Source organism: Pagrus major, chromosome 6 (genome assembly GCF_040436345.1).
Source record: "Pagrus major chromosome 6, Pma_NU_1.0".
NCBI classification, from domain to species: domain Eukaryota; kingdom Metazoa; phylum Chordata; class Actinopteri; order Spariformes; family Sparidae; genus Pagrus; species Pagrus major.
This window is the reverse complement of record NC_133220.1, coordinates 13,293,778-13,316,038: the sequence shown is the minus strand read 5'-3', so window position 1 is coordinate 13,316,038 and position 22,261 is coordinate 13,293,778. Positions and strand designations below refer to the sequence as shown.

The window sequence follows — 22,261 nt, the reverse complement described above, 5'->3', positions numbered from 1 at the left end:
TATAGTGCAGAAAATGGATGAGGGAGCGAGCTTATGTGTAAAATGCATCACACGAAAAACTATAAATATTGTCTGCTAAGTCTTCCTGACAGGAAACTTGATGTCCTCTGACCTGCTTCTGTCATCTGGAAGTTTTAATATCAGGCCTGATGTTGCTGATGCAGCCCAGATGGAAGTAGATCTAACTCTGATCCCGAAAGCAATGAAAGAGGGAAAAATGAATAAATCATCTCAGCAGAACTTCACTTTGAGGAAGAGCTTTGACTGACTCGCGTGTTTCATTCTGTTATAAATCCTCAACGAGCTGAAATGATAAAAGAGCTTTATGCTCTGTTCAGAGCAGATATATAGCTGTTTCTGTGTGTTCAGTGTCATGTTGACTCTGTCTGTTTTATTAATGATGTTAAGGAGAATATCTTTTCAGATACAATAAGGGATCATTCCCACGTTTGCATTTAAATCCTAGTAGAGCCTCTTTGTGTCAATTTTCTCTAATTTATTTAGTTAAAGCAACATTATGTAACTTCTTTATCTTAAAGTAACAGCTTCAACATTGTTTTGATGGTACAGTGTCTTGTAATAGGGTGAATGGTGTCTCTGTGTCAGCCCCTCTGCCCCCCCATCACTTGTTTCTGTACTATGTAACTTCATTGGGAGGGTCGGATCAGTGTTACATACATGTTTACTTCAAGATTCAAGTTTTTAACACATAACATTGTTATGCTGTAATGAGTTTTGTCTGACAAACTGTTACAGACCTGGGATTTGTATTTTACGACAGTGGTGTTGCACTCAGAAGCTGAGGGGGGCGCCAAATCACACACAATGCCAATTTCTATATATTGTTGCTTTAAATAAGTAAAAATTCTACATTCGTTCCTTTCCTATCGTAGTGAACAGAAGTTTTTATTGGGTGACATGTACTTCAGCTGAAGTTGTGCTGATTCTGGGGATGTTGTAATGTAACACTCGATCATGCTGTAAAAGATGACAGCTTTCTAATGCAAAACACAAAGGTACACAAAAATGGAAATATCCTTTGTGTGGGCTGCAGAGGGTTGTAGGTTGTGTGGTGAACACAATTATACACAATGGGGACCAAACTATTCAACTATTCAGGTCACTAAGCAAAGTCAATAACTGAATTAATCGAGTAAATTTACATCTTTGATTGACTTGCTGATTGAAATTCAGTCAGAAAGTGATGAAGAAAAAGCTCATCACAATTATCAGAGCCCAGAATGATGTCTTGATGAATCAAAAAGTCCAATACCTCAAAATATTCAATCAACTATGAAAGGAAAAGCAACAAATTGTAATTTTTGACAAGCTGGGACCAACAATTTGTGTTTTTTTTTAACCAATTAATGACTAAAACTATTGTAATTTGTTTTAGAAATGGTTTAAAGTTGACGAATCCTCCCACCAATAACATAAAGTTGAACACAGTCAGAAATTCATGCACAACTTCTCTCAAAACAGACAAAAACATGCCAAGTGTGTTAAAGAAAAAGAAGATGACTGGATGCTCTATGTCACATCATGTAGACAGAAATTGTGTCGAGTGTGTTTCATCAGGGCTCCAAGCTAAATGTCAAATGTAGGCTATTGTTTGCAGTCATTAATGTACATCATATATGTCTAGGTCTGAATCAACCCATACTGTATGACCGTCTACATCTTTATCAGTCAACGCTGAGGCGATGATGATGAAACGAGGGGTCTGTTTAACGTTCAGCCGGCTGCTTCAGGATTTGGAGCGGTTTTATCCCAAACGTGACCTCGACCTGCAGCTGCTTCTCCATGCATGTGTCCACTTCCTGATCCAGTATGTGTCCATGCTGACAGCTGGGAGGAAGTGTCTCCTCAGATTCACTCAGCACTGAAACACATGCAGCAGCGGCGGCAACTGTCCAACTATACATCGCTGCAGACAGAAAGTATTATCATCCTTTATGTGACTCACTCAGAGTTATGACTTGTTTGGTTATGCCTCTGGTTTTTTGTGTCCAGGCCAGAATGACCACTTTCAATTGTCCTTGCAGTGAAACTCTGTGTGATATTATGACTTCCAACACACACACAGCCAGTGTTATGGTTGAAACTGCTACAGATCTCTACTGTCTGTGCAAAATAACATAAGAGATTAAACCTAAACGGTGAAGCTGAAATGTGCAGATCTGATTCTTGTTCCGCTCTGACAATAATGTGCATCACTTCTTTTTGTTATGAGCCAGAGGTTTGGGGAAACAATGAATAAACTCATTATGCGTCCAAGAATAGAGAGAAAACTCTTTTTTCTATACATCAGTTCAGTCGCTTTGCCAACAGCTTATTGTCACAAATGATACACTGGGTTAGAAAACTAAAGAACAATTGTTCTCCGCCGCCAGCCGTCGTGCATCTAAATGTCCTGTTGCAATAAATATGCAACACAGAAGCTGCAATTTCTGATATGAGATGATTTCCTCTCCGGTTAAAGTTGAAGATTTAATGTAACATACTTTCATTCGTGAGCACACGAACGTGATGTGTGATTTCACCAGCCGCAGTCAATCAGAGTGAAGTGAGCGGTAATCGTGACTTCACAACCCCTTTTTCAAGCTGGTCTAAATAATACATCAGGTCTATTAATGGTCTTACTGTACATGTGAGAGTAGTTACCTCACTGTGTTATGTCACTTCTCTTTACTGTAGTAATGAGAGTAATTGGATGAGAAGACATTCTTTCATGTTTTATATTTAAACGAAACAAGAGCAGGAGCTGTGATGGTGCCGGCTAATGTAGTAGCATCGTTCCCAAACTATTAATAAAACCACATCATGTCTTTACATTATCGTGCTACATGAACCAGCAACTGTTACTTCACACAAGGTAACAGAAAGAAATATGAGGAACCTTGAGTTTTCACTTTATTACTCAGTATCACATCATCAGTCAAACAGATTAGATTCCTTATAAGGTGGCAATGGGTTAGGGATAATATGCGTAAACGTAGCAGACATTTACTAACATTAAAATAAACAATAAAAATATAAGAATCTACTATGTATGTGTAAGAAAAATAGCAGCAAAAAGTTTCTGTATGAATCAATCTGTACGGTGAGCGACATCCTCCTTAGACCCTCGATTTGAGTGAGGAAAAACTTCCAATCCGATCATAGATAATACATTATTGAGCCACGATTAGATGGAAAGAAGGAAGGAAGATTTATGGAGGAAAATGCTTTGAAGACTTTATTACACTAAATATAATCCACCTACGTCATCCAAACTCTGGCAGAAATGTATTAAAGACACATTTTCACATGTTTTTGCTCTTCTTCTTTGTCACTATTTTACCTACAGCTGTTAAACATAATGAACTGGGGGTTATGAAGCCAGTACTGACGTCATTAATGCAAAAAAATAAAGTATAAAACATGTTACATTACCTGTTGCTAGAAGCTTAACAGTAACTACATGTTTTGTGCTGTACTTACTGTAGAGGACACATGAGGCACAATTTGATAAGTCCAATATTTATTGACCTTGGGTATAAACAAGACTTCTTTACAGTATGTCCCTTTTCAGTAGTGTTTGTCTAATAAAAGATGTTCGTATGCTGCCATCTGATGGCCAGGATGTGTAGCCACAGGTCCAAGCATCCTGGAGATCTATGCATCTGCTCAAGTTCAGTACTTGAGCTTTTTTTAAAAAAAATGCTACCTTCTTCCTGTAATCTACTACATTTTGACAGGAAAAATTTGTACGTTTCACTCCATTACTTTTATTTGACAGCTTTAGTTACTAGTTACCTAAGTTGTAGTTTAAATAGTGTTGGTATTAAAATATATATATAATAGTTAAAATGAGCTTCACATCAATCAGCTTCAACAGCAAAATCCTGTTTTTTTTATACATGGATGGAGTAATAATAATCTGATGATATAATATATTGTAGTAAAACAGTCACAGAGGACATTTTTCTGCATGAATACTTTTACATTTTATACTTAAATCACATTTTCTGATTAAACATATATTTTACTGAAGTAACTGAAGTTCGATTGTAGGACTTTTACTTGTAATAGAGTATTTACCATTTATTCATTTTTAATCTATGTACATCATTTTTGTTATAACATGAGAATACAGGGACTACAAACTACGTTTTGTTAAACAACTTTGTGTCGCTAAGATGATAATAAATACATCTTGAACATGCAGCATATGTGCTTGATAATTTCTCCAAGAACGAAGCAAATCTTTGAAGCAGTTGGAGGCGTGGGTTTTTATGAGTTAGTCATCGCCTGTTTCGAGTCATCCAGTCCATCTGCGTGATGACATCGTCCAGACAACCACTAATGATGGGTGATGAGCTGTGAAAGGTCGTCAGAGTCACTCTTGTGGCCGGGTGTGACCTGACTGTGAAACACCTGGTTAATAAATACATGAAAGCGGTGTTTAAGAGGTGTGTCAGACACATAACTTCCCTTTGACTCTGTGCATCATATTACACGACAGCGTTTAGATGTTTCTTGGTTTTGTTTAGTTGTCTGTCGATTTCTTTTGGTACGCTCGGTGTTACAGGAGCAGTCATTTCACATTGCCTCATTTTGTGGCTATAATTTGTATATTGTTTCATGCTGGAGATAATAAAAAGTAAGGATTTTGTTCTGAGTGGCAAGTCAAAGTAAAGTTATTTGATAATATTAACCTGTACTAGCAAAGGGAGAAATATTATACACTATGAATTTTTTTTTTAATGTCACTCTGAATTCTCATTTTACAGCCTATAACTCCCTGTGAAAGTTTTATGTAACTCTTAACATAGTGTTCAGTCACAATGTGATGAATGATACCAAAGTAAAAAATGTATGTAGGTTAAAAAAAATACCACTTCATCCAGCCTATTGCAGTTTACAGACACACTAGAGTTCGATGAACTTTCCTATTAAACTACATGTTTGATTAAGTACATCTTTAATAAAATGAATTGCATATTATGCTGCTAGATGGCAGCATAATATACAATTGAGTAATGTACACACGTGTAGTTAAGTTCATAATGTGCAATAAACAATGTAATCTAAAAATGTAATGTAATTTTAAGACCACTTTGTGCCTCTTATATAATAATAATAGTATAATAGCTCAACAATGCAAGTACACCATTTCTACTGTTAAATATTGGGTAGGTCATTCTGTCAGGTGGAAAAAAAAGCAAGGAATTTGTAATTCAGAAAATTTTAGAAATATTCAGGAATTCAAATTGGAATATGAAACAAAAAATAAAATATCCTGCAAAACTAAAACATAAATAAAATAAACCACGCAAAACAAAAACAATAAATAAAATGACTCTGGGGCTCTGTCAACAAAAATGGTATGTAAACACAAAGGGCAGAATTGAGGTCAGCAAAAATGATCATGCACAGAATGCAGAGACTCACACTGAAATACATAATTTTATTAAATATTAAAAAATGGAAAGTCCTAAAGTGAAACAAACTGCAAACTGCAGCAGTAAACATCCAGAGAGGACAAAAAAACATCCAGTGTTTTTTTTTTTAAATGTGAAAAACTGCATATAAATGACATGGATACTGTTCTCTTCTTAAGTACATTGAATTCTACGTGTATATTTTAAAGCTGCTTTTTCACCCAGATAGTAATTGTTGTTTGTTCATTTATAGGGGACATTAATCAACAATGACATTTAACAACATCAGTGTATGTGCTGCAGTGTTACCTCACCAGCTAATTTGCAAATCCGCACTAAAACACTCAGGATTGAAATGTGTTAAATCATAAAAAACATGACAGAAACCAAAAAATAACAAAAAGCTAAATGTATATTTTCACGCAAATATTTCCATGTTCAAGAAAGACGACACTCGTTTGTTGTGGCAGATTTTAATTTTCATCTGACACTTCATAGTTGTTATAACAAATAAACTGACAGAATACTGTAAACACAGCAAACAGACAGAAAAGCTCCGTTCAAAAGGATAAAAAGATAAGAAACAACACAAACAGCAATGCCAAGACTTTTAAAAAAGTGACCCTCACAATGCCTTTTAAAGTCAAGTCCATCATTTAATGACAGTAGTCACACCGGAGTGAGAGAAGTGCTTTCTGTCGTTGAAGCATGATGGTGATCTATGATACTGCAAAAAGCCCTAATGTGTAGATACTGCATCAGTGGTAACCAAGGTCCAAGTTATGAACACCACGACTGAGCGGACGCTCGTTATTTTCAGCATTAACAGTGAGAAGAAAAATTATCTAAAGGGTTCGTCATTTTTTTATATAGCAGCATAAAGAACATGACGTAATACAGAAATGCAACACAAAGTATACCGATACCATAAAAAACAGTTTCACTTGGTCCTTCATGATCGAAAAACACATGAAGTTGAACCATAGCTTCCACTTTAGCAAAAAAGAAAACAACCAAAAAGACAAAAAAACACATTATTTCATACAGATAAACCATAACACACTTGGCAAGAAGTCACAAACTATTTCAAACACCAGGCGTCTATCAGCTTTAAATGAGCAACAATGTGCAGCCGGTAGGAACATAAATCATATATTAATGCAGCTGTAAGGCCGTAAACCAGACCAGTCATTTTAAATTCACTTCAGTTATTTTATTTCAGTGTCAGAATGCTTCTTTGCTGCCATCTGGTGACCATGTTTGAGATTATTTAGTCGAGATTTTAATGATTGTTGAAATTTCAACCACCTCACATGGTCTTCATCAGCTGAGTTGTTGTTGTAACTTAAACCACATTTTATGCATGTCAACAGAGCCGTCTCCATGACAACTGAACTGTAACGAAGTACAAATACTTTGTTTCTGTACTCAAGTAGATTTTTTAGGTATCTGTACTTTACTTGAGTATTTATTTTTCTGACCTCTTTTAACTTTCACTCTCACATTTTAACAAAAATATCTGTACAGCCCACACAGGGTCGTTACTGTACTGCATTTGAGGGGAATTATCAATTATTTTATATTTATATGTTTAATAAGATGGAGGCAGACAGAGGGAGCCACCGAAGGAGCAAATTCTGAGAAGCAGGACACTTCCTCTTTGAGTTATAACAAAATGACGTCATGTTCAGTTAGCTTTGCACTTATATGGTCGGGAGATGTGAGGAACACTTTTGACTTTTATATTTTGAGTACATTTCAGAGCCGGTACTTTTATACTTTTACTTGAGTAAAGACATTAAATCAGTAATTCTACCTTCAGAGGTAATTCTACTTTAACGTTTGCCACCTCTGCAACGGAGTGAAATCCAATCCACTGATAAGAGACTGCGTGACATGGTTGAAAACTCTGGAAGAGGTAGTAAGAGAACCTTGAGATTGTGTTTGTGTTTTGCTTTTGTAATCTTTTTTACTTACAATTCCACCTGTAGTCGGCTGTGGGAAAAAAAATCTTCTTTTCATTGACGTAGTGTTGTAGTACTCGTGATCGGTCTTGGTCTCGAGACCGTCTCAAGACCATTTTTTGAGGTTCTTGGTCTTGTCTTGGAATCGAGGGCATTTTTACTCGGTCTTGTCTCGGTCTCGGACTGGGCGGACTCTGGTTTTATGAACGAGACCGGTCAAGACCACCGCTGATAGGCTTTTTGTCGATGCCTTACTGATAAGAGTGAAAAAGGACCCATTGGTGGTGTAAAGATTTCCCCCAGCTAAAAAAAAAGAAAACTCACATTTTGATGTTTTGTTATGATTTTCCTTTGATATGTATGGTCTTGGTCTTGTCTCGGACTCGACCTCTAAAAGTCTTGGTCTCGGTTGATGCGGTCTTGACTACAACACTACATTGACGGTAACTCAAGACACAAAATGGTAGAACTGAAGGCAACCAATATGGACATTTGCTTTCCGCTTTGTTTAGAAGAAAAAAAGACAAAGAGAGAATTGTTGCATATTTCATCCTCTTTCTCTCCTTTAGAAAACCAAAAATAATCAGGTTTTAACGCAGCTTTTTTGTTTGAAAAAGCTGGATTGAACATGAATTGTCCCCATTTCTGTATTGTTTCTCTGTGGTTGTTTGATATGACAGTGGGCTAAAATGCCCACTTGTATTATTTTCCTTCTCAGCCTACAACACTCAGTGAGCGGAGGCAGCATCAGCTTTTATTTATTCAACAGGACAAAAATCACTTACCACATTTATATAAACAGGATCACGTCCTAATATAGAAAACATTGTGTATGTATTTAAATGTTTTAAAGGGGCTCTATGTCACCATTTGTAGCAATTTACATGTATTAATCACCTTTTTATTGGCCACCTTTTTATACAGCTGGACTGTGGATTTCTTTGTGAAGGAATCGGGTCGGGTTTTCTGCAAAAGTCCAAAGTATGTGACTTTATGCATATTATCGAGTGCCTCGTCTCAGTGCCCCTCTCCGCTCTGCTAACGGAGAGCAACAGTAGCTAACATTAGTTTAGAAATGGAGCCGCTAACATAAACTTAACGACCGGCTTCGACCACAACACAGATGTTCAACAGAGCCCCTCTGAGGGACAAGATACTGACATGTACTGCCTGATATAGCTTATTCCTAAATGTGTATTCATCCACAGCTCAAAATAGTCCCAAACAAAAATGCACTATTTTACTCCTGTTTGAGTAACGTTTCCTAGAAACTGCAGTGCCCAGGTGTTTGAGGAAAGTACGCTGCCTTTTTCCAAAATTAAAAATTTTTATGACGCCTTTTAAAAAATCAGTGTCTTCAGCAGAGAGGTCAGCTCAAGGTTTTTGATGAATTACTGCTTTGTGTCACCTCAATATGACCTCTAATGATATGAAGACGGTGTTAGGTCAACCTCCAGTCAGAAATTAAACATAAAGCAACTAGAAAGCAGAGTTTGGTTTGAGTCTTTAACACGATGAATAGATAAAACAAAAAACAAATCCAAAAACACAGTTTTCACTCTCACACACATCAAACTCACTTTTCAGTGACACAATATTACCAGCATCGGGTGTCGTGACATTTCAAATGATGCCGTGAAGAAAACTAAAACTGTTTCCAGTTGTTATTTTTTTCTTTCAAAATACTTAAGACAAACAACACGTAACACAAACAAGAACAATCAGGTTCAAGTAAACACAGTCAACACGTTTTCTTCTTCTGTCTTCAAACACATTTAAAGTCAACAAAATATCCTTTTCACTGTGGACTCACTTTAAACTTACTGTGAATTTGTGGTATGTCGACAGCGTCTGCTGATGTACTGATATGCTAATTGCACAAAGTCTTTCAATCTTTTTTCACAGTACTTGCTGTAAAACATCTGTACTGCTGTTAGAAACTATTAGAAATGCAGCGATTCTGTCCGTATCTACAGTGCGTACACGACATGACGAGTGCGTGATTCTCGGTTCACATATCTACAGTCCTCTACCTCCGTAATGTCTCCTCACCATCTGTGACTCCTCTGGAGAACAGCGCTCTTCCTGTTGACCCTGTGGGAATGGGGCACGGTGCGTCCATAAAGGTAGTGTAACCTGCTTTGCCTCCTCCTTCCTCTTCCTATTCTTCTTCTTCCTCCTTTCTTTCCTCCTGCTGGGCTGAGTCACATCCGTCAGCCAGAGAGTCACAGAGCAGAGACTTTGACGATGTTGGTGCCAGCTGAGCTCGCTGTGGTCTGGATGCTCGGAGTTGGCGGGTGACTCGGGGGAGGTGGCGGCCTCCTCTGCGGGGGCCCGTGGAGGCCGTCGCCATCGGGGGTCAGAGCCGGGGGCGTTGGGAGGCTGATGATCGCTGTGGTGATCCGGCCGCCTTTGCAGTTGATCCTGCCGCTGTTGTCAGTTTTCAGGTTGAGGTTGGAACGACTGCAGAGAGAAATACAGAGAGAGAGAGAGAGAGAGAGAGAGAGAGAGACTATGTATCACTGTATACTGTACATCTACCCACAATACATGTACTGTCAGTAATACATGCAGGTAAACACTAATGTTTGAGATAATACTGTCAACAAGTATATTCCATGAAAACATACAATTTGAGTTGATTACAAATAACAATAATAAAAAAGCTAAATCTTATGACATGGGGTCTAATTTGTGTCAGTTTAGGGGTCCTTGACATGAAAAAGTTTGAGAACCACTGTATTTGATAATAAATCTAATTTAATTTGAAAAATCGAGACAGAGACAGACAAAATATTAACAGATGATAATGTGCAACAGCCCCCTCTGGTGACTATTTTGGATATTACACACCTTTTTAAAAAAAAAACAGTTTAAAGGGTCAGTTCATACAAATTACTTAAGACATATTTTTCTTACTCTACCTGTAATTGTATTTAGCTGCACATTGTTTCAGTTTTGCGGACGTTTTGAGATTCCTGCATCTGAGTGAATCTAATTTGGTTTGCGGGGCTCAAAGCAATGAAAAACAGCTAATTATCATCAAAGACACTGTGTGCTGGTTACTCTGGATAATCCGCAGACCTCAGACTGTCATTTTTAGGAGAAAAAATGTTTTTTTCTGAATGCACAGACTTGCTGGAGTCACAAAAGGTCTGCTGACGTGTGTCTTATAGAGGGATCTAGGTACCCTATTATTATTGTAATGCATTAGTACAACAGTAGTTGAATAGAGTACTGTATGTGTACCACTGTGCATCTTATATCTCTTGCACAGTTTCTCTTCGATTCTGTTCTTATTTCATACATATTTAATTATTTCTCTCTCTGAGATTCTCTATTTTATTTTCTGTCCGTGTGCTGCAACGCCCCAATTTCTCCTCTGGGGGATCAATAACAGATTATCTTATCAGTCTGTTGAATAAACTCACTATCTCACTGTCCCCTTGAGGTGGCAACACTTTCTAGCAAAAAAGTACTGTTATATAAGTTGTAATGTTTTTTCAAGTGTAACTTTTCAATGCTTTGAGGTGCACAGAGGAGGATACAGCATCTCTAAACCTTGGCACATACAAAGAAAAACATTCAGCATGGCTTTACACCACATAGAGAAAGTCGGAAAAGTGCCAAAGTTGTTAGAATTCGTCTGAAAACCTCATAACGAAGCCTCTGTCTCCCCTCTGATGCTGCTGTGTGTTCCTGCTGTCCTTCAGTTTTACCTGGCCGTGTGTGATGGCGGGTCACCACACTGTATGTGGATGGCACTGAGCTCCTGCAGGGGGCCCTGGTGGGGGGAGGGCAGGCTGGCGTTGGGCAGAGGAGTGTTCCTCTTTACCCTGCGGCCACAGCAGGTCCCCGCGGAGCTGTCGTGGCTGGATATCGAGGGGCTGCGTGACGGGTAGGTCTGGAGCGCTCTTTCTAAACAGTTCTGCTCATACACCTGCTCGTCCACAAACTCATGAGCCTGGAGAGAGGAAAAAACGGGATGATGGTTTGAGTCCAGAGGGAGAGACTGGTGCAGAGGGAGGAAAACAGAATGTGGAGTTAATAAATGACCAGTGATGGAAGTACATTTAATCAAGTACTGTAGTTAAGCACAATTTTAAGGCACTTGTACTTTTTGAGTTGACTCTGTTGACTTTTCACTAAATCACTGTTTGAGACTTTTCACAAGACATTTTGTGTCACTAGCTGTTAATCCAAAGCCTGCAAACTGGCATGTAAACATTCTGAAGCATGTTTGCCAAGACTTTGTTTCTTTCTTGCTTCTGACTGATGTTGAAGCACAAATTTGACTAAAATGGAAAACATTTCTGTCACAGCAGTAGTATGTATTTGTACTTTATTCAAGTATTTCCATTTTCTGCTATTTCATACTTCCACTCTACTACATTTTGGACGCAAATATTGTACTTTTTACTCTACTACATTTATTTGATAATGTTAGTTAGTAGTTACTTTTCAGATTGCATGCTGCATCAGAGCCAAAGTACCATTTTTTGAAATGGATGTATTTTACTACCAATTGGTAAAACCCCTCCACCATATTTGACATGGAAGTATATATAATATATATAATGCTGAATACTTTTATCACTTTTGGTCATTGGGTTTGGAGATGGGAGGGAAATACCTGCTTAATACTCATTTTAGGCTAAAACTGAAATGACAAGTCAATTTGTAGAGTTTGTCTTTTGGGTAAATCTTGTTTGTTTGTTTCTAACTTTCTGATTGTGATAGTTAATCATCATTCTTTGTTTTTTTTCCCTTTTCTTTTCTTCTGTTTGTTTTTCTGAGTTAGTGTCATAGTTATCTTTTGAGATTTAATTATTTAATTGTATAAAAAGTTGAAAAACTCGTACGCAAATATTGTGTAATGAAGGAAACATTGCTATAAAGTATTACAAAACAACACCTATAGAAGACAGACTCATGAGACACGACGCTTTAAATGATATATAATTTCTAATTTTACAAATAAACACACCAAAGAATTTTTTTTAATACTAATCAGAATAATAAATAAATAGTAAAAGTGTCATTCAAGAGCTAATGCATGTTGTCAGTTAGTATATTTACTGACTGTAGAGTGGATCCGGTGACACAGCTTTATACAGATATATTAACAGCTAGACGATTACATACACAAGATTAACAGCTAGTTACACAAAATGTGTTTTGAAAAGTCTCAAAATGACATGTAAACATTTTGAAGCATTTTAATCAAGACTCTGTTTCTTGCTTCTGTCTGGTGTTAAAGCGCAGGTTCGACTGCCTCAGCAATATAAATGTCTTTAAAAGTGATAAAACTCTCTGGAGCTTTAAATACACACCCACGCTGTTTCTTTAACGATTAACAGTGGCATACAAGTGTGTAAAGTCAGCTTGGTCACCTCAGACGATCGATACAAAGGTTCAAATGTTGTACGATATTATGCAAAACACAGAGGAACACTCATAGGATGTAATGTAAGCAACAAAGAAGAAGAAAGGAAATGAAATACATAATTATAACATCCTTGGAGTTTGAGTTATATTATTCTGATCACATGTTTATCTGGCAGCTTTTTCTCCTTTTCACTGGTTAAAATGTCATCATAACACAATACTTGTTCAATCTTTTTAACCTCATTAACGTAAGTGGTGGATTTTTAAGGCTTAAAGACAGAAAAAGTGTTGAAGGGTACCCACTGTGGTTTTCTCCAGACAGTGCAGTAGGTGGTGGTGTTGGCTCTCTAACAGAGAGATGGACTTGGCCAGCTTCTGCTCATCCTCTTCTTTAGCCTTAATAAGTCACACAAACACACAACATTGATGAGCGTTGACAAATCACATTGCTGGTGTGTCCTCGTCACTCATTAAAGCCTCTGGTGCAGAAGTGACTCTCTGATATGAACTTTGTCATCAGTAATTTAATGTCAGTGATGTGACACTTTTTCGTTCTGCTTCGTGTCAAGAGGATTTCTCCTTGTTCTATTCTGGTTCATGCTTGTTGATTATGAGGAGGTAGCCAACAACTCCTGCTGTTTGCTTTCAAATAACACACTAGCCATGTAGTTACATAATGGACCACATTTCTGCGCTGAGTGTATTGATCCCTCAGCCTTGGCAAGTATTTTTTTTCTAATTAATTGTCTCTATTGAGCATCTTTTGAGCCATTAATACTGTTATTGCGTTTGGTTTGGTTCCTTGTGTGAGCAGGTTGCAGAAAGATCCCCCCTCTTTTTCAGTGTATTGAACTGATAAAATATAAATTCTAAAACCGTGCTGTTGCCAGCTCTAAGTAGGTACCACTGGGCGTTATGTGATGTTCCCGGCAGCTGAACAGTTATTGATGTACGAAGCTTCAGAAAGAGGAGCAGAGAAAAACAGAAACAGAAACTTATGGAACCCTTTTTTTTGGTATTTCTCCAAGCGGGACTTGCTTTCAAAGCTCAGGCTCCAATATAGCTTAGTCTCAAAGTAATCACAATTGCCAAAAAACATGAAAAACCAAAAACAAATTAATTCTCCCCCCACAGCGCACATTGTTACTCAAAGGATTTGGGTGGGTGGCGATCCAGCCCAAGGACTCTCATTCAGATTCCAGACACATGAACAATACAGCGACGTGGGCACGAGAATACGCCTTCTGATGTTTCAATGTGTGGATCTGCCCTGTGGAAGAGGTCCTATCAGATACTCTGTACATCGAGACTGAGGCCTGTGTCAGGGTTTAAAGGAAAGAATCTGATTTTCATGCAATGTGACCCTTCACTGAGGGAGTTTTAAGTCTTTTTTTAATATAATTGATAAAATGACCAGATGGGACTGTCTATTTTTGGCTCACCCAGTGAATCTAATACCGGATAAATCAAGGTACTTCATCAAAAAGGACCATATCACAATCCTACATAATTGTCTCCCAGAACTTGGACATTTCAGTCACAGATCCACCACATTTAATTTTACATTACTTCCAGAGACTTGCAGTAAATGGAGGAGACCTTTCTTTATTGCGATGAAAACATTTATTGTTACTTTTATTTGCCTGATTTTTTTTTTGTCAGCTTGAAGAGGATTTCACCATCCTGTCCACAAAACAAATTCTCTGCATGTTTTTGTGACTGATTTCCAGGAGATATTCCAACAGGTCTATAATATATAGTATATATATATATTATTCATCAGATGGGTGTTGTTAATGTAAATGTGTGCTCTACATTGCCATATAGCCATAAATCAGTGATGTGCATTAATTTGCAACAATACCCACAAAGAGAAACAATAGGTACCAATAGGGCTTTTCGCATAGCATATTCTTAGCCCTAGGCTAAGAGTTAGCCCTGGGATAACTTTTCAAACCACTTTTCACTCACAGATTGTGAACCCAGGGTTAACCTTAGCCCAGGGCGAACGAGCGAGCCCTTGGTTAAATGTCCCAGCCAGAGGCTACAGTCTAGAATGACACACGACAACTTTGTTTAATTTAGCCCTATTTCATATTGGCACCTTTAAGCCCTGTTTTAAGTTGATTCTCAGAGGATAACCCCACAAACTGCTCCGGAGCAGGGCCAACAAGCCCCAGGCTAAAGTCAGGGTTCACCCACTTTGGAATGTGCCAGGATGGTGCCAGTGTGAAAGCTTTAGCCTGGGGCTAAAAGCTGCTTTAGCCTGGTGCCAAGAATGTTTTAAGAATGCTTTTAGCCCCTGGCTAAGTGCAGAGTGAAAAGCCCTTATAACTGACATGGAGTATAGTTGACATATTTGTAATGTCTGATGACGTTTATCATTACATTTTCCAACACTAGTTATGATGTTGTGGAAAAATGCTGCTGTTACACAAGACCAAAAAATGGTAATAACCATCCATTAACCATCCAATAGCGGTGGGTGTTTAGACGATATACTGTGGGACGCATTTTTCAAAAGTCCGAATTTTGTGGCAATATTGCAAATGAGTGAGCAGAACTGCTTCGTGGTTTTATTTGACCTTCATATGATTACTGCATTAATGTGATAACTTGTTAGCAGACATCAGGCCAGCTGGCTTTTTAATCTTTCTGCTTGGAGTTTTTTAATTGATTCTCCAGAAAATGTTCTACTATATGATGTACTTTTTTTTGTGGCATATTAAATATAAAACCACATATAAACATAAACTACAAGAGATGATTTTATCTATATTGCCAATTCCTAACACAATGTTTGTGACACTTTTTCTGTTGCCATTTTTCCCATACTGGCACAGGAACGTGATTGTGAATTTCTTGCTCCTTCCCCACAAACATCTGATTCGTTCGGCTGCTGTTCTCAAAACAAACACAAAACCTGCATGAATTACTGGCAAAGTGAGAGATGATGAGGACAGTGCAATGTTGTGGAGATCTGGAACCAGGAACCAAGCGTTAAAGGAATTATTCACCCAAAAATGAAAATTCAGGCATTATCTACTCAGCCTCATGCCGATGGAAAGTTTTGCAGTCTACAAAACATTTCTGGAGCTTCACAGCAAAACGGTGTTTCAGCGTTCTGCTAAACAACTGAAGTAGATGGGGGTTTAAAAAAACAAACCCAAACAACAAACATTAAATGGCTTCAAACAGCTCGTTAAGCGTAATCCAAGTCTCTAGAAGCCCTTGACGTGCAGTCCAGCTCGTTCACCTGCTTCAGATGGGTGCGTGCTAATGATTTTAGCTTGGCAGCTACAGTGAAGATTCCCTGTCTACTTCAGTTGTTTAGGAGAATGCTGAAACACCGTTTTGCTGTGAAGCTCCAGAAATGTTTTGTGGACTACGAAACATCACCCGACTTTCCATTACCATGAGGGTGAATAGCTGACAAAGGTGAGGACTCAACCATGAAGACAAATCAGCAGAAATGAAATGAAAAGTGAAATCCAACGGGATAAAACTGTCTGGTTTTCTTTCCCAAGTTATCATAAAACTTTTCAGGATTATCAATAAATCAATGATAATGAGCCTGTGATCTGGGAAACATATAATTGTCCAAAAATTAAAAAGCCGTCAGGGAAAACTGAAAAGACCAGCCGACCAGAACTTCTAATCTAACTACAGGCTATGAGGGAACCCGTGATTTTGTCATACATCCCCATCACTCTCACCGCAGACTCACTCAGCGACTGACTGACAGCGGTGACACCACTGTAATTTGATGCACCAGGACTCTGGCAGCCTCATCACTCGCATGCAGAGGCATGGGGGTCGCTCAGCACTCACAGATGGCATTTATATGATAATTCAAACCGCTTCCAGACACCCATGAGCTTTCACACTGGACTCGATTAGATCCAAATGGATTTTAGTAACCATCTGCAAGGAGGGGAGTGTGTTGCTGAAAAAGTGATGGACTGGATGGGGAGGATATAGGCAATTTGCTCACGCATTACCAAACACATTTTTCCACGGTAGTGACAAGTAAAAAAAAAAGGGAGGAGTAAAGAATGGTCACTTTAAAAAGAATAAAGTCCACTTAAGACTACAAATGGGCATTAAGAGAGGGACGTGTCATTTAAATGATTGTTAGAAATGTTAAGAAATACGTTTATTTGCTTTCTTGCAGATGAAAAGCTCATTACAGACCCGCCTTACTCTGCCTCTGATTGGCCGTAAAAGACCACAACTTGTCCTTTTTACATTTGTGTTTGTGTACGAATCAAACAAACCATAATGTGTTAACTGTGTTTTTTAACTAGCCAGGCTCGCCGTGTTGCCCTGTTTCCAGTCTGTATGCTAAGCTGACTGCCTGGCTTTGGTTCTATAATTAGCACACCAACGTTGGAACAAAGTAGCACCAACTAGAAACAGCTTCAACTACTACATATAAACAAACTGAAGGATTGTGTTGATTCAACAACACAATTCCATAGGAAGTGAACTGATAAGCTATGTAAAGTTTATTTTAGAGTGATTTTATGTACTGTATGTTTAACTTGGAATAGTTATTCCATACAACTTAGACTCCAGAAAATAAATATTTGATGCAAACTGATGATTTTGTCTAAAGCCTATTAAAGTAAACTTGGTTAGTATGTTAAGTTAATATAACTAGATTCTCGTTAAGAGTACAGACATGAGAGTGGCATCAATCTCATCTAATTCTCAGCAAGAAAGCGAATATGCATAGTTCTCAAAATGTTGAACTATTTCTTTAAAGCAATTATAATAATACCTGCTTAGCCCCAGATAGCAAACAGAAAAGTTAGCAACTAGCTGGTGACCATAGCAGGGCATTTATCAGCTAAAGAGCCAGATATTTCCTTCAGGAGTTGGTGGAGACCAAAAACAGAGCAAAAACAAGAATATTCAATTCAATTTATAATTTGGTGGTTAGAAACACAACTTTAGGTAACTGCTAGTGTTTCTTCGTGTCTGCTGGGTGTGTAAATTTGGCAACTGTTTGCCAACAAGTTCACCGTATCAACTTTATAAGTTGACAATATGTTGGTGTTGTGTTTACAGCTTGCTGGTTTAAAGTATGGTGAGAGTGAAAGACAAAACACAACACCAAAGTTGTGTGTAATCTCAGAAGCATTGTGTGTGTTTGCAGGAGCAGGAGCCTAGATGGGATTTAAGTGTAGTTGGTTGTCTGATTGCTCGCTGGTGCAGATTTGAAGTTTGCTGCAGCCTCTTTTAATGCACTAACCATCTAATTATCAACAACAGCAACACAAACAAGCAAATAAAGTAAAAACAGCCACTGTTGTCTGACTTCACCGGTTTTACAGACATGGATTAAATCAAGTTTAGGACTGAACTAAGAAAAGTACTTTGTGTGATTACACCGCTAACACCCGCAGGATTATTGGTATAACTCCTCTGCTATCACCCCTGCCCCGTGTAACGATGAGAATGTAATGACTGCAACTTCTGCTGCTCTTTTATAGCCTCTAAATGACTTCTAAATTGTCCTTTGGTTAATTATGGCAGTAATTGTTTGTTATTGTGTGTGCGTGTGTGTCTGTAAATGTTTATGTGTGTACACTGCTGATGTGAGGCTGCTGCTTCCAAGCTACTGCGTAACAATGAACTGAAATAATGAGTAGCAGGGTGTTTGACAAGGAACAATATGATTAATCTCTCAAACTGAATTACAATCTGCTGATATTTCATGTCACTTTTAATGAACACATTTGAGAAGACTTCCTAGAAATCATCGCGCCCACTTCACTGTCTCAGTGTCAGAGGTCGTTCTCACCGTCAGCTCCAGCAGCTCGTTGAGCAGTCCGTTGCGTTTGCTCTGGATGAAGGCGTTGGCGCTGCTCGACTTGGATATTCTTATCCTTGCCAGTCTGGCTTTCTGGGCGTGGGAAGAAGAAGAGGTCAGAGTGTCAGACAGGGTGGGTGGGAGGTAACAGAAGATGACTAATGCCTCGTTTAATGGCGAGAATCTGCCAACTCATCAACCGAGCTCTGTAGTAATTTTCACAGCTACTACTGTTCTGCTTTTACCCCACAAAATCAGATTTCTTTCACAACGGCTTATTTTCACTGAAGAGCTTATTCTTTCTAAATTAAGCTACCATCAAACACACACTACATTGCCAAAAGTATGTGGACACCCAACCATGACATGATTGGGCCACATTTTTCTGTGCAAACCCGACTAAGTCCAAGAGAGTAGTAACCGAGCCTGACCAGAACTTGACAGGCCTTCTGTTTTTTACGTCCAAACCCGACTCGAGCCTGACACAGTTAATGCAAGATGAAGCATTGAGTTTGTGTAACCCTGTCATGCAGAGGCCCACATGAAATTTTGCCGCCTGGAAAGTTACAAACAGCCTCTGTGTTGCGTTCAAAGTCTTGTCACGTACTAACTTACTTACTAAAAAGCTTATTACTTAAAGCTTATTTTTACACTATTTCTTCACTAAAAGATCTTGAAAGCACCATGTCAATTGATGTGACCGAACAGAACCCGGACATCATTTCTAAAGTTTGGATGATGGCAACGGGCTGTATCCACGATCTAACTGTGACATCTAACTCGAAAACCGTGAGCATTAATGAGCTGCAAGTTGTTGCTACCTGGCTGTGAGAATTTGCTTCCCCTCAGCCATGAGCAGCAGTGATGTTTGGTGATAGGACTTGTTGTCACATTACTATTCATCTCCAAAGACAGGGATGGGGGCTCTGTGCCGGCCAGTCAAGTTATTAACTATTTTTTATGGGCCTTGTTTGTAAGCAGGAGCATTGTTGTCATGTTGACACATTCCCCAAACTGGTTCCAGTGAGGTAGAAGCACATTATTGTCTGAAATATCAGGGGATCTGGTTTAGTTGTAGCTGAGCCCAACCTATGACAAACATCCGCAGACCAAAGCAAAAGAATACGAACAGACACTCCATTAATCAGTCGGCCAGCAGAAAAATCACTGGCAACTATATTGATTATTGATGTATTGTTTCAGTACTGCACTCAGTAGAGAATTTGCCTCTGCCCAGGCCCAACACTCCCTTTTAATTCAGTCAAGTCTAATCCTAATTCAAATTCGACAGCCCTGTCAGTTTAAATTAGACAGATGTGGATTTTTTACTAGGATCCGCACCAAATTGTACTCATAGATAAAGCCACCTTAATGAGTCTGATTTTTTTCATCAAGATCCATACATTATTCCCTAAGAAATTAATGAAAATGTTGAAAAACATTCCTGGATCCGTCCATTTATCTGGATCTGCACCAAAAGTTAATGGGGTCTATTCTGGACTGAGACCCATCCTCCATCCAAGTTTCGTGGAAATATATGTTCAGTAGTTTTTGTTTAATCCTGCCGACAAACCAACCAACCAACAAATGAAAACTTAACCTCATTTGGCGGAGGTATTAATGTTCAATTCCAGTTTTTCCAGTGTGAGGATTTGCAGCTTTTCGTTGTTTTTCATCACAGTTAACTGAATATCTTTTGGACTGTTGGTCGCACAAAAACAAGCCATTTGAAGACGTCTGCTTGGGATTTAGAAACTTTGATGGACTTTTTGTACCACGCGTGGCTACCTTCTGACGTTATCTGGACAAAATAATCAACTGAGTAATCCTGAAAGAGCAAGGGAAGAAAGAAAATATCAGTCAAGAAAGATGAATTTATCACAAAGTCAATCACTAGTTGTAGCCCTAATGAGAACAGGGGTGTCCACATACATTTGGCTATATGTTGTAAAGGATCAAAAGACTTTCTTTCAAAAATTCACTGAAATAAAAGCAGATTCATCTTTTTTCTTTTTTCTTTAATTTTGTTATTTCATGTTTTCATTGATCTTTCCTGTAAAATCAATTCTCATATTTTCTGACGCTTTTATTTGACTGATCCTGATCCACATAAACACTGAAGAAAGTTTATTCTACTCTCACCATTGGAACGATGAATGAAAAGTCAGTCTTGTGTCAAAATTTCACTCACTTTGCCCAGATCCTCCCTCTCTGTCTACAATGAGGTGTACAAAGGTAAATGTGATAACTCCTAAAAGATAGATGCGATAACTGAACATAGCGAGGGGGGGGTGGGGGTGGGGGGACGGAGACAGAGACAGATAGGAAATGAGAGAAATCTTTTGGGAATTTCTTAAAATGAAGAGGATATTACTGAAGGACGACTATACAATATACAGCTGCCTCAAGTGCTTTTGGACACGTAAGGTGAGAGATTTCTTTAACCTTGTCTTGCTGCTCGCTCTCTCCACGATAAATGCATTTCAGAAACAGAAGAGAGGCAGAGCAATATCTGCTTCCAGGACGCCGATCAAAAGTAATGGAATTAGTTTGGAGGCTTCTGAAATTGTCCGTCAGACTGGAGACTCCTGTGAAGGTGTGAGGAACGCTCGAGACGGAGATGTAATAATAATGACTGTGTACGTACGTGCAGAGTGTGTGAAATCAAGGGAAAGAGGGGGAAAAAAAGAGACGGGCTATTGACTGCTTCTTTCCACGTAGCTTCAGTTAAAGAGTGAATGAATTTGAAAGGGAAAGCGCTGTCGTGTGCTGGATGCTTTTCTTATTGATCAAAAGCTCGACTTGACACAAGGGAAGGAAAAATATGAAAGAATAACTAACTCGGATCTGACTGAGTGCAAGAACACTGCAACTGGTTGCACTGAAATAGTGATGAGTATTTACTTTTCTCTGATGGTCCTGATGGTTACTTTTCCTGATTTTGTTTCGGAGAGATGTGAGCTAAGGCTGCAATGATTAATTGAGCACATGATCAAAAGAAAATAATTTGCCAGCTCTTTTGATCATTGATGAATCGTTTAAGTCATTTTTCAAGCAAAAAGGTTAAACATTTGCTGGTTCCAGCTTCTTTAATGTGAGCATTTGCTACTTTTCTTTGCCATTTATGACAGCAAATGAAGAGTCTTTGAAGACGGCTGAGAAACTGTGATGAGCATTTTTAAAATGTTCTTGTATCAGAACGAAATAGGAACATACAGTTATTAAAATACTTCATACTTTGACAAAGTTAAAAATAATTTAGGTTTAAGATTAATGCTGACATGACTGGTTTCTTAGGATCCATTTTTTGACGTCCCGGGAAAAAACGTTGAAGTCTGTACAGAGTTTCAGATTAGTTCAGGTAAAATGATTAATCGTGAAAATAATCTGCAGGTTAAGGGTGGGCGGCATCCCGATTTCATCACTGTCACCAGCGTCACATTCGGCCACGACATGAATTTTGCAATATACCATCATAAATGTATTATGCTTTATGTGTCCCTGCCTCCTGGGCGCCTCCCTTTCGAGGTTTCCCCGGGGAAGACCCAGAACTCGCTGGAGGGATTATATATCTCATCTGGCCTGGGAACGCCTCGGGATCCCTCAGGAGGAGCTAGAAAGTCTTGTTTGGGAGAGGGACGTAATAATTAAATTAATAAATCAAT

The 22,261-nt window shown here is 38.5% G+C and overlaps 1 protein-coding gene across 1 annotated transcript in view; it reads right to left on the bottom strand.

Annotated features, from left to right (window-relative positions):
- Nucleotides 1-9,615: 9,615 nt before the first annotated feature.
- The window catches only part of LOC140998609 (A-type voltage-gated potassium channel KCND3-like), an 84,196-nt gene continuing 71,550 nt past the window's right edge, over nt 9,616-22,261 (bottom strand). Inside the window, exons 3-6 of the mRNA XM_073468942.1 lie at nt 18,588-18,689; nt 13,082-13,174; nt 11,110-11,354; nt 9,616-9,853 (exon numbers count right to left, since the gene is read on the bottom strand). Coding sequence (XP_073325043.1) covers nt 9,616-9,853; nt 11,110-11,354; nt 13,082-13,174; nt 18,588-18,689 — 678 coding nt within the window. The remainder of the gene's footprint in view (nt 9,854-11,109; nt 11,355-13,081; nt 13,175-18,587; nt 18,690-22,261) is intronic.